This window comes from Antrostomus carolinensis, unplaced genomic scaffold (assembly GCF_000700745.2).
Source record: "Antrostomus carolinensis isolate BGI_N321 unplaced genomic scaffold, ASM70074v2 scaffold5577, whole genome shotgun sequence".
In the NCBI taxonomy this organism is placed as follows: Eukaryota; Metazoa; Chordata; class Aves; order Caprimulgiformes; family Caprimulgidae; genus Antrostomus; species Antrostomus carolinensis.
The window spans coordinates 205,288-218,762 of NW_010326581.1; the positions used below are offsets into that span (position 1 = coordinate 205,288).

General features: G+C 37.2%; 1 protein-coding gene across 2 annotated transcripts in view; it reads left to right on the forward strand.

The window, feature by feature from the left end:
* The window catches only part of SOX6 (SRY-box transcription factor 6), a 220,119-nt gene that overhangs the window by 71,433 nt on the left and 135,211 nt on the right, over positions 1–13,475 (forward strand). For both annotated transcript variants that reach the window (XM_029085874.1, XM_010171617.1), the window contains exons 4-5: positions 6,727–6,899; positions 10,484–10,552. In XM_029085874.1, the coding sequence (XP_028941707.1) occupies positions 6,727–6,899; positions 10,484–10,552 (242 nt within the window). The remainder of the gene's footprint in view (positions 1–6,726; positions 6,900–10,483; positions 10,553–13,475) is intronic.

Genomic DNA, 13,475 nt, shown 5'->3' on the forward strand with positions numbered 1-13,475 from the left:
GGGGGTGCAGCTAGGCCCTGCAGGCCTGGGGGTGCAGCTAGGCCTGGGGGTGCAGCTAGGCCCTGCAGGCCTGGGGCCTGGCCCTGCCCCTCACCTGTCTGTGGGCACACTGCTGTGGGAAAATGGAGGGTCATCGAGACCTCGCTGAGGTAATTTCATTTTCATTCTGCTCCCTGACATTTTAAGGCTAGCCTAGGAAAGGCAGTCTGGCCTATGATAAGTTTAGAACTTTTATTAAAAAACTCTCATGTTCTGTGAATCGTATCACTCGTTTCAGATCGCTCCCACCTAAGAAATGGTTTAAGGATATGAGGTTTAGTATGTGTGAAATAGGATGAATCCTGCAGATTGTCAGTAAAGCATTTTCATCCTTCTCATAAGCACAGCTAACTTAAGCCATCTTTTGATTTCCTAAACCTGATGAACAGATTTCACTCTGCGAAATATTTTCAGTAGATCCTAGTATTAATTCCCATTACTGTTTATGGACATAGGCTATTAATTTTTCCTTGCTCAAAGCCTAAAACACAGAATCATTTTGAGACATAAGGGAGGTGTGTGGGGGGGTGGGAATCCCACACCTTCAGAAGAGAAGCTATCCGGTGTGGTTTGCATGCTGGACATGTTTACTGTGCTGCCTGCTGCACTGGGATGCTACAAAGCACAATTGAAGCATTTATAAAACTTTTTATTGACTAAAGACTGGAGAGTAGCATATGGGAACATCAACAATTGCTAATTGATCAGGAAATAAAGAAATTCCAGTATTCTAGTGTTATAAAAAGAAGGGGGGGAAAAAGTAATTCAGAACTTAGTCATATTGGTTCAGCTGTTGTAACCAAAGACTGATAAGATAATAGAGGTCTTTGTGTCTGTTTTCTACTGAAATGCTTTATCTTTATGATGCACTTGGGGCCCTTTAGAGTGGAAAGCTTTTTAAACTGCCATTGGAGTTAGAACTCAAATTAGATGCTAGTGCAATGGCAAGGGGGCTCCTTAGTCAGGCAGCCCTCACAAAGTGACTTTTATCTCCGAAGCCCTTCCATTAGATTGTTACTTTCTTCTGTTTTCCCTGTTTATTTTTGTTGACTTTTGCTGCTCTATTTTGTGGCATTTAAAAGGTGACCCAATCAAAAAAGGGTAAATGCTAAATGCTGGACAGAGCCTGTGAAGTAGAGACATCACAGCCTATCTGATGTGTGCTGCAGACTGCCGTGTTAGACAGAATGGTTTAACCAGGTTATCTCTGGGCAGCTAAGATCAAATACACTTTCTTTTATGTCTAGCATTGTGGTTTTGCTTTCTTTTCAAACAATGTCCATTAAAAAAAACAAACCAACTAAACAAAAAAAAAAAAATGGAGGAATTGATTCATAAAGGCTTTCCTTTTCTTTTCTTTTTTTTTTTTTTAAATGCTGAAATTGCTTAACTTAATTCAAAATAATTTTTAATTATTGATTGAATTGCTTTGGTTCATGATACCTTGGAACTACGGTTATGTGATTTAAAGCCCTTAGTTTCTGGCAAAGTCTGCACTTGTTTCTTGCATTACTGTCTCTTGATTTCATAAAAGTCACACTATGTGTTTATTCTAAAACCATAACAGGAGCAATCATTTGTGATTTATTAATTTGTATTTCCTGTAAGTATATGGGGCAAAAGTTAGTTTAGATGCAGTGCATAAACAAGGATGATATTTGTCATGCTTTACACTAATCACAGAATTCAAGAGAACCAATAATACTTTGCAGCTGTGTAGAGATTCCATGCGAAGATCTCGAAGCACTTCAGAAGCATTAACTAACCAGGCATAAAAACCTCTGATCGGCAGTGTTTTACTTTGTGTATGTGTTGGGAAACTAAGGCAAACACATTCAAGAACCCACAGTAATTTAGTGTCACAGCTAAGAATCTTACTTTGACAAGCTTTGGATCATGCCTCTAAATTTTTGGCTTATTTATGACTCCAGTATTTTGTCTTTTATTCACTTGATTGAATATGTGGTTTTATCCTGTTTTCTTTTGCTGAGTGTTAAAGAGATTAGTTTAAATTATACTTTGTAAGTCTAGAAGTCTATTTTTTGTTATTCCTGCTTATTTTTTTCCCTCACCAGCAGTTATTCCTCTGCCTCTATCTCATGACAACTTGCCACAAGGACAGTTCCAAATTTAACATTGAAAAACCTCCTGTGTTTGCTGACATGCAGCTACATCTCTGTATAGACTGAACAAGTAGTAAGAGGGAACAGAAGTGTTTTAAGGTGGTAAACCAGAGATTTACACAGGAACTATAGTTCTATACTTACAGGATACTAGATTTTTTTTTTTTTTTTTGCAATGCTTAAGAAATCTAGGTAGATAACATGCAAGATGAGTTTATGATTTTTATTAAATGCATTTTATTTTAAGATATATGGTGATCTTTCTATTACTTTGTGTACTGGAAATCATGTAGTATTGTGATCAGTTTTAAAAGGTAGGTTTTTGCCACAAGCAGAATTCTTTCTAAAGGTAATTTTAGACCACAAGTTGAACTCTTCTCTCTCTTTTAGCAGATTTATAGCTACTTTTTATTTTCTCACTCCCAGTTAGACTGACCTATGACCAGAATTTCTCAAAAGTTCTCTTTGATGCCTTAGTTCTGTTCAGTCTGACTGTTTTACCTCAATTTGTGCCCAAATCCATACAAAAATAAAGGATAAAACAATAAGAGCACACAGAAAAATTAAAATATTGCCACAACCAAATTATTTTGCAGGTTATGATTATAATCTCAAAGGCAAGAATATATAATCAGAGGACAAATAATAACTATTTTTTCTGAACTTTTGGTAAGACTGTTATATTTTCATTTTAAAAAGAAGTTCATTTTAAAAAGAAGTCCTTAAACACTATTGACTTCCCACCAACACTCAACATTTTAAATAGTGCTGGTAAAGGGAGTCAATGGATCAAATTCAGTATATCTGAAGTCACAGAAATAAAAGCCCCTAAGAAAAATGTGTCAATTTTAAAGGTCTTTCCTAACTGAAGACCATTTTGTGATAGAGCCAAAGGTTAATAAAATCAGTAGTGAATGTAGCAATTTTACAGATAAGCTATTCACAACAAGTGTAGTTACTTGAATAAAAAGCTAATTCAGTTCTAAAATGCCACATGCAGTAGCAGTGAATAGCTGCTTTTAGGTGCTTTCTGGAGGAGGATAAAATACAGAATCACAGCACTCTTCTTTTCCAGCATCCCTGGCTGCCTGTAAATTGCTGTGAATGGGACTGTAGGCTGACAGGCTCTATTAAGACAAACTGCCTTTCTCATCGGAGAGATAAAATAAATCAGGTGTTTAGTCAAATTAAAATACTTCAGATGGAGCAGGCCCTGGGGAGCACTGATCCACCTGACAAATCTGAGAGAAACTCAAGACAGATGTGTTTTGGGGATAAGGAAGACCCCATGGACAAAAAAAACCCCACACTGCTGTCTTTGGAGTAAGAGAAGAGGATTGGACAGAGAGAGAGAGCTGTGATATATAATATTTTATGGAAGCTGGCATATTTACTGTATATTTTTTACAAAGCTTTTTGTTTTATCTGTTTTTATGGCAAATACATTTTACAGATAGCTGTATTTTCATTTTATTTATAGATATTTTTAGTCAGCAGAAGTTGTTTATTTACTGGTAATGAGTTCAGGAATCTCATTGCTTGCTGCAGTAAGTGGATGCAAAACAGATGATGATGGCACACAGCTACTGATGACCTCTCTTGGCCCAGCCAGATCAGCTCAATCTGGTCTGCATTCTGAGCAAGTTGGTTTTTATTGGTATTTAAACTGTAAAATAATGGTTGGGATTTTCCACTCTAAAATTAAATTATACCTCCCCCGCACACTGTTCATACAACATTCTGCATCTTATGCTTTTTCTTGTCTTGAGCAGTGCTTGGTTAGGTGTCTTGCAGCTTCATGGAGGTCTTGTTATTTTCCAGGAGCACAGTGTACATTTTGTGGTCATCAGTTCTATTCTGTTGTTGGATTACATAGTGGAGTACAAATTAAAGAGTAGAGTACTTTAAATGGGGTCATTCATTTCAGATGTGTTTCTCTGGGGGTAAAAGGAAAGAAAAACAATTACTATGAATTCCTGAATAAGAACAGTTGCTTCTGCCTGCTATTGTATAAAGTTCAGAAAAAAAGAAAAATGAATCACCTTATAAATTTGCTGCAACTATATCAAATGGTTCTAACTCATCATAACAAATAATCAAATTTTGTAGCCTTAGCAGGCACTCTTTGTGGTAGCTTTCTACTCATATTATGAAGCGAGTACAAAGTATACAGAGTAATATGAAAATGGAGCAGGAGATTAATATCTGCTTTGGGTGTGTAAAATGTTTTATGACTGGAAGATCAGGGGCCTGCATTACAATGCCAGAGCTGCTTGACAGATGTGAAAGTCTCAAGCTGGGGTTTCCCAGGCGGCAGCGCGTGGCAATAAGTATCATTTGAGGCAGCAGGTTGCTTCCCATTGGCTTTCTAAAATAGGTGAATTGGTTGATCTCTTCTAGTCATGATGGGCAAGGGATTTTTTCTTTGGCAGAACAGCCTTTTTTCCATGAAAATGAATTTCAGTACACAATGCATCTTCAAAAACACCTAAATAACCTTTAATCCATGGTGCAAGATCTTCAAGACTGAATAATACAGTTTAAGAGGGTTAGGGTAAGTCTATACTGAAGTTGCAGATAATTGAACTGATGTCAGCAGTTTGTAGCTCAGTACAAGCTAATGGATCCTGGCAAGGCAATACCTTCAGTGCAGACATTTTTCTGGCCATATACCTGCCCAAGCTTACTTTCAAAACCTTTTGTTGTTGTTGTTTTGAAATAGCTTTTTGCACAGAACTCTTTTATGACTTCAGTTGCACATACTATGCTAAGATTTTGCAATGAGTTGGTCTCAATAGTAGAGTTTCCTTCAGCTTTAACTTCATGCATCCACTTCATCAAACTTCTTGTGACTAGGAAAAAAGTTAACCATTTCTAAAACTTCTGTGACAACAGAAGTTATTAGTTTTTCTTTGTCTGGAGGCCTGCATCACATATATAACGAATTAAAATTTGGTATTACAGGGTACTAAAACATCAGTTAGTTGCAGACTCTTTTAAAACTAAGATTGTTAATAGTGGCTAAAAATTTGAATATTTTCAGTACTTAAATTGTTAAATGCAATTAAGAAATGTACAGAAAAACAGGTACCCTTTGTTTCTGGAAGTTTGCTTTGTTTAGGGTGAATGACTTAAGCCATGCAGTTTCTTTTTCCATAGAAAGCAATTATAGACAGGTTTTCTTGTATGCTGCTTTTGCAAATAAAGTTCTGTTTAAGAATAATGTTGATCCCATCATAGCACAGTGTAAATAGCAGAGCATCTTGGGTTTGTGACGTGCTTGGCAGAAGTCTGTTTTGTGTTCCCTCTCCTTATAAAACCTGTCAGCATCTTTCTTCTCTTCCCTAGAAGATACCCATCTTACTCCTGGGAAGAAGGTGGAGTAATAATTTTGGTGACAGTTTCTCCATTCGGTCCCAGCTCCTGTTCCTCACACATTTTCTTCCTCTTCAAAAGTCCTGTGACTTCTTTATCACAGTCCTCTATTGTGAATGGAGGAAAGGAAGGATGTGATACCCTGTCTTTTGTCCCACTTCTCATATCATTGTGCCAGACTAGTTCTCAATTTGGTTCACTTCTTCTCTAGTGCTCAGTTCTCGTGTACAACATAAAATTGCTTCATTTATCCTGCTTCCAACTGTAAGCCTCTTTCAGATGCTCTTCCAGTATTCCTGAAGTGCTACCTTACTGTAGTTATATTGCCTCTTGTAGAGCTGTGGGTCTGAGATGCTCACACAAGGAGATGTAGTGGATGGCTCAAATATAGAAGCTAACATTGCTGTCTGTGACAGAGTAATTGTGTCATACATAAGATGAGATATTTTTGGATTGATTTGCAAAAGGACCCTGTACTCTCTACTTAGGAGACCCATGCAATTTACCCATAAACAGACCATTAAGCATCATTAGTGCAAAGAATAAATGTAGCGTAGTTTCATATTAATTAAGTGCTCTCTGTAGAGTAAACTTTGAAAGTTAAATGAAAATTTTTAAGCCATTTTCTCAGGTTAGCCATTTCTCTTAGGGACAAGTAGAGCTCCTTTTTAATACACATTCCATAACCAAAGCTTACATTTACCCAAATGACCTACCAGATATATGCTATGAGGGAAATGATCAATAAACTATTAAACTGCTTCTTCCACTGAACAGCATGTTTTAAATTTTTTTTTTTCAGCATTTATTTGTACATACTTGGCAAAAAAACCAACAAAATACATAAAGTGAAGGAAAATTATGTCTAATAAACTGTGAATGTATTTATCACACTGGGCAGGTTTAGATGGAAAAGATATAGAGATCTGGACACAGTGCATCATTAATTACTCCTGCCAGAAAAAAAGAAATACTCTGTATCTTTTCTGCTCCATTTTTTGTTATATCCTGCACTGCTCAGAGCACAACAGAGCTATATGCATGATTCTTTTGGGATTTTTTAGTAAAATATATGTTCAAGCTGCCACTTGAAATGAGTCTGTTGGTGATTCAGGCATTTTTTTGGTGAATATTGCTTGGTAACTATTGTCTATCTCATATTTACAGTACATCTTTCCTGCACATTTAGGTACACCAGAAAGCCTGGCAGAAAAAGAGCGACAGCTCTCTACTATGATCACCCAGCTGATCAGCTTACGGGAGCAGCTCCTGGCTGCCCATGATGAACAGAAAAAGCTGGCAGCCTCACAAATTGAAAAACAGCGGCAGCAAATGGACCTTGCTCGCCAACAGCAAGAACAGGTGAGGCTCCAAGAAAGAAACCTGGGAAAATGTTTCATGCAGAATGCTTATCATAAACACTGTTCTGTTTGGTGTTTTCTTTCATCTTTTTTGTATAAAGAGCTTAAATATCTTCAGAAATTATATCTTTTCCAGAAAAAGGAAATAATATAGGATCCTGAGAAAAACAGTGGATGTGGGCATTTAAATAATTTCTTTCCTAAAATAAATGGCATTTGATAGATTTCACAATTCTTGCTTCTTGTACTGAGATGCAATTTTGGGAGTTACAAATAAACTGGACTATGAGCATTATTTAACTCTTTCTCTTTTTGACAAGAAAATAATAGATTAAAAAACCTTAAGCATCCCCAAATCTTCAAGTATCTTAAGTATCTTCTACAAGTAAGATTTGATTTGTTTGTTCATATTGTGGGGTTCTGTTGGTGTTGGTTATTTTTGGGTTTTGGGTTGTTAGTTTTTTGGGGTGTTTTTTAGAGATGCAGTTGTCTAAAGAGCTGTCCTTGTCTCATTGTACAAAAGTGTGATAACAGTGATCCCATACACTAGTCCCCTAGGCATTAGATCAGACAGATCCAAATTAATGTGTGGTTTTTAGGAATCTGACATTATTACTAGAATTATCTTTTCAGTTAAACATATTTTATAGGATATATACAGCAATATATGCTCTGTTGATTTTAATGAGTTGTGACGTCTGGTATTTTATGTGCTTGAGTATTTGCCCACATGTAGGAATATGGACTCATCCCCTAATGGAAAATAACATAAAGGAACACTGTAAAAAATCAGAAGTTAGAATGTCATTTAGCCATCCAGAGATGACACGGTAATTAACTATTGACACTTGTGAATAAGCTAGCACAAATTAATCTTGACACATTTGCAGACGAGTGATATCTTACAGTGAACACTTTGTAATTATATTTCAAAATGAAAATTAAATGACACTTAAAACTAGGTTGTCATGCTCAATGAAGCGAGCATGTAGCTCAACCGATAGGCAAATAAAATTCAGAATTTGAACCACATGGTGCTTCTGTACCCTACTTTACTGTGTCAAGCCTATACATCAAGACTATGCTATGGTAATTGCATTGCAGGGTATTGGATACATTTTCTATAACAGTGCTGTTCCATCTAAAAGGAATCATTGACTTTAGATGCTTCATGGTATATTTCTGGTTTTCATCAGGAAAAACCTATTCAAATGGTCCTATATTGTACATACAGGTACAAAAAGCTGCTCACAAGCAGTGTGAACGGCAGCAGAGCAGTGCTTTTGCATCTGCAAATGACGGTCTCATCCTTGCCTTGGCTATGGCTTACCATGTTAAGTGGCAGCGACGTCACCAGCAGCTCCAGACATTTCTGGACGTAGGATACTGTGTATCTGTGAAAAAAGATACCACACTCCAAAAGAATATCCCGTGATGCAGTGTGTGATTTCAATATGAAATTACTAATAATTCCTTTCTGAAGCTGAATATCATGATAATCTTTCTGTTACCTTCACTGAGATTTTAGCAGCCGGGACAACGTGGACGTAAATCTGACAGAGCTTATCTTTAGTGACAGGCACTACACTTCTGAGTTGGAATAGCACAACTGGAGTGTTACTCATTAAAAGCAGTAACTCAAGCACTCATCTAGGGTTTTAACTATTCTGTGTAGCACACTTTTCCAAGCATAGACACTACTGCTGACCACTGATCTGACAACAGATGACCTGAGGTCCTAGGAGCTGCCTGTAGGTTTCCTGGGCACACAGGCTGCTAGCTCTCAACTACCTTCTTCACTAGCAGACTAGGGCCACCTTCTTTAGTCTTCATTCACCATATTTTTGTGACTTTTCTAGGAGATTTATCCAGAAATATTGAACACCAGGCTCATAAAGGGAGTTTGATCCCTGTTACAAGCATCAATGTAGCGGGCTCTGATAGTTGCTTGATTCATTTTCTGTGCAGCACTTGGCCTTGATCCAGCCCCAGAATCACATAGACCTCAAATTATCTCTTTGAGGACATACAAGACTTAAAATATGTATGGATTTTTTGTTGGTCTCCCATACAAAAGTGATTTTTAACTCTAGCAGTAAAAAAAAAAGGTATTTCCAGATGACAAAGCGAGAGATTAAGGAAGTGACAGACTTGATCTTTGTGTGTGCACAATTACAACCTGTTAATATGTAACTGCAGATTCCTTATGAGTTAATCTGAAAAGTTTGCACTAAAACTATGTGTTAGTTTATTTCCAAATCAACCTTGCTACATTTCTGTAATTTTTTTGGTCATAAGAACATTTTACTTAGCTTTCTGTGTTTATAATGCAGAGAGTAAGTGTGCTTAGAGGACAGTGGGGAAGGAAACCAGGAGGGCTTTTGCCAAAATCGAAACAGTGTGCTTGAGTGACCAAGCTACCTTTGTCACCAACTTCTTGCTGTTTCATGTGGTTCCTCTGCTCTAGATAAATATTTATAGGAGGGGAAATTATACTTAAGAAAGGAAGGTAGCAGAAGTGCTGAGGCCAGGGTTCCAGGAAACACAAATCTTGTCCTTGTCTCAGCCTGCTGCACAGCTATCCTTCTGAAGCAGAAGTCCCGTTGCTTCCCCAGCTCCCTGTGGCTTCTCCACCATAGCTGCAGTCCATGTTACCTATTGCAGGGAGCAGCTCTGCAGTCTGAGGGCAGGATCCTATTTCTCTTCTGCTCTTGCATGCTGATTTTGGATGGTTTGTGGGAATCAGGGAGGGGGGGAGTGTCTGGGGCAGATTCTCTCTCCTTAGTTTCTTAGCACTCCCTGCCCTGACCACTTGCTTCTCGTCATCTGTGTTAGAGAAGGAATATACTGAACCTTTACCCTCCAGATCCCTTACTGAATCTACCAAGTGAGGGTAAGAATATCTACATATTCCACAAGGTTGTGTAGAGGATGAGTAACTGAGCATCAGGTACTGTTTTACACAGAATGAGACCCTACGTCCTTGAGTAGTTCCAAGGAAGACTTTGAGATTTACAAGAGAAGTAATGTGCTCCTCATTGTGAATGAAGTTAGAGAAGCTTGCCCTAGGAGCTTGGGCTGAATAGAAAAACACCTATAAATACTAGTTAAGGCTCCAGTTCAGCAAAGCAGGAAAATGTGTGTTTAACCTTAAGCACCTGAGTAATCCCATCCCCATTCAGCAAAGCACTTAATTTTAAGCATGTGTTTCATTCCCATTGTAGCTAACGGTAATGCATCATAGTCAAAGATCACCACAGGCTTAAATGCTTTGTTGAATAGAGATGAGATTATTCACATGCACGCAGCTAAACCCATGTTTCTGTGCTTTGCAGAGTTGAGACCTAAGTAATTAAAACACATACTTCTTGCTAACTAGATTTTTATGTTGCATTTAAATTTAAAATGTTTATCACATAGATACCTCTAAAATATCCATAATTTTTTACAAAAATAAATGGCGCCTAATGAAAATATAATAACTAATTAATTACTAGTTACAATAACTAATAAGATGTTTTTCACTCATAATATTGAAGTTTCAATATTACTATTTTAATTTAATGGAAATTTTATTTCTAATAGATTGCAAGACAACAGCAGCAACTTCTGCAACAGCAGCACAAAATCAATCTACTGCAGCAGCAAATTCAGGTCAGTGTGTTTTATTGCTCTCTTCTGATTATACTTAAATTTCATTTATGGAGAAGGAAGGATCTAAAATAAAGTAGCCACATGCTTTACTAACAAGCCTCAGTAAATATGCTCTTTATGGAAGGTCTCTGTGTCTTAGAAAATTATTGTTGAACATCTTTTTGGAGGAAAGAGCTTTTCTTTAATAAGCAGAGTTTTCTTCTGACATGAGCTATTTCTTAAATCTTGTCATTTAATTCTAAAATCTGCAATCAGTTTGACTTGTATTGTGTGAAGTAAAAGCAGTGTCTCAATTGTGGTATATAGAATTCCTTATTCTACAAAGGCAAAATTTGCTTTATAAGTTTAGAAGAATGTTTTCCATTTCATTAACCTAAAGCAGACAGCTGTAGAGTAGGGTAATGGACACTGAGACAGTACTAAGTCCCTGAGACCATTCTGCTCATGCACAGAGACCCACAGGTATATGTGTCCCATGGACCTTTGGAGTAACTGTGCCTTCTTGGATCTGGGAGTGTTCTGGAGATATCCAACTGTCTGTACTTGTACTCAGAACCTGCTTTAATTTTGCACAAATATATGTGGGTAGGGAGTGATATGTAGGTAGAAGCATTGTTGACATGTGACTGTATTACTTTCTCTGCTTCCCACTTTGTTTGATAGCATTTCCATGGGCCTGTTCATTGATTTAAATATTTCAGTTTCGTATGACAGATGATTTTGCTGCCAATCATTTCTTATAAGCTTGGACTATCTTTTTTTTTTTTCCCCCCTTAATCAGCTGATTGCCATGTTACTAGGTGCCAAAACTGAAGTTTATCCTTCATTTACAAGGAATGCTTGTAAATGCTTTTGTAAATACTGTAATACAGTTTCAGTTATACTTTAAGGAGTGTAATTAACATATATAAATTTGTGGATGGTCTTTCCCCATATTTGTTTCAAAATTTTTGCAACATAACTACTCTTATTTCACAGTTTACCAGTAGTTTGGCCTCTTTATTTATCCTTATATTTAAATTAATCTAATCAGTGTACTTGAGGCAGCAAGGACTGTTTCCTCTCCCAGCTTGTTAGCCAGATTGGTAGTGGGCATCTCATTGCCCAAGGAACATTGTAGGCTCCAGTAGGAAGCACTAGGAATGTTGGGCAGATGCCATCTCAAACATACATTGATCTTATGAAGAGATTACTGAAAAAAAAGTTTGTTAGGAGATTGTTACCTAGGCTACACACCATCTTACACAGTCCATTTGCTTATGAGCCAAGTGGTTCTTTGTTTATTTGTTCTTTCTGAATTCTGTGGCAGGTTTTGCTAGCCAGGAGTTACTTGGAAGAGAACTTAGTTGCTAAGTCACCTCTGCAGTCTGTAATAGGTTTGTTGCTATTGAATTGCTGACAAGTGCTGCAGTTTGTTGAGACCTGTAGCTCCCTAAGGGCTATGGGTAGGATGGAGGTAAACCAGGAGGCAGGTGAGAGATACCGTGTTGTGCTAGTTCTCCCAGGTCCCCTCCCAGCATTTTCTGGGGAAACCTCAGTACCGATCCTGACGTCGCAGTGGTGACTCTGGGTGGAACTCACCATGTCAAAAGTAGATAACTGCAGTGTAGACTGTCTCAGTTAGTTATCCAGATTGTTTTTATAGGGAACAGAGAGAAGCAGAGTGAATGGTTTTAGGATGCAATTAGTCTTGTCCTAAAATAGACATTTTAAATATGTCAGATGAATTGTTTCCTAAAATGGCTGTTTCTCTCCATTAACTCTAAAGGATATGGATGCCGATGCCTATGATATAGAGATCTGAAGTGAGATGAGGTGAATTACACTTTCCGTGGCTTGAGGGGAAAACCAATTTTCTAATAAACGTTTGCATTGTCAGTTTAGCTTTTGGGCTTGGTAGAATTCAGAACTGTGTCCTCAGTAACTTAATTTTTATTCAGAAGGTGTATTTGTTTAAAGTCACTCTTGATCAACCCTTTTCAGGAAACAGTGGTAACTTATATAAAAATGGTGTGGATTCTTATCTATACTTTGAATGCATGGAAAAACAATAGTACTCTTCCTTTCCACTCCCGTTTTGAAAAGATTACGAAATATAAGTAGCACAGGTGCCAGTTCCATCTGGGCATGGGCCTATTCACGGCACAGCTACTTGAAGTAAGTACAGTGTGTTCTCCAGGATACAGGAGTGGGGCATTGCTGATGCAATGTTCTCATCACATGAGACATACACAGTGTACCACTGTCATCTTCTGAAGTACAGTGTTAATTCTTGAACAATAATTTCTGTGAATAAGTGCATCCAGTTTATTTAACCTTTTAAACAATTAGAAATTACTTTCGATGGGGCTTACAAGATTTCTGTCAACCAGATATAAAAGTGGAAATAATCCATATTAAATAAAACACATCTTTCCCTGGATACCTACTGGGTTAATTTACTGAGAATTTTCATTATTTGGTATTTATTATTTACATTGTTGTAAATTATTTGTTTATTTAATAAAATTGACACCTTATTTTGTTTAGTTGCTTTTTGTTTTGTTTTTAATCCATTTACTGGAACACCTTGCTCCAGACTTGTTACATATCCAAAACTTTTGTCAACAGTCTATGAGCAGAGAGGACATTAGCTAGGCTTAGCATATGAAAACAACTTAGGTATTTCAAGAGTACTGAGGTCATCAAATGTTCTGCATAATCATCTCATGTTTTCTAAGTGAAGCTAATATTACTTTCAGGGTGTGCATGTTGGGCAGAGCAGTTTTGTCTGTTGGCTGAAGGAAGTGGGAATCTGGAGTTGTTCTCAGTTCTGTCTCTGATTATCTGAAATTTGGCAAATTGTTTCCTGTTCCTCAATTCAAACATAATGTTTTGAGAACCTTAAATGAAAAATTTCAAATAAATGCAGTGTATTATTACT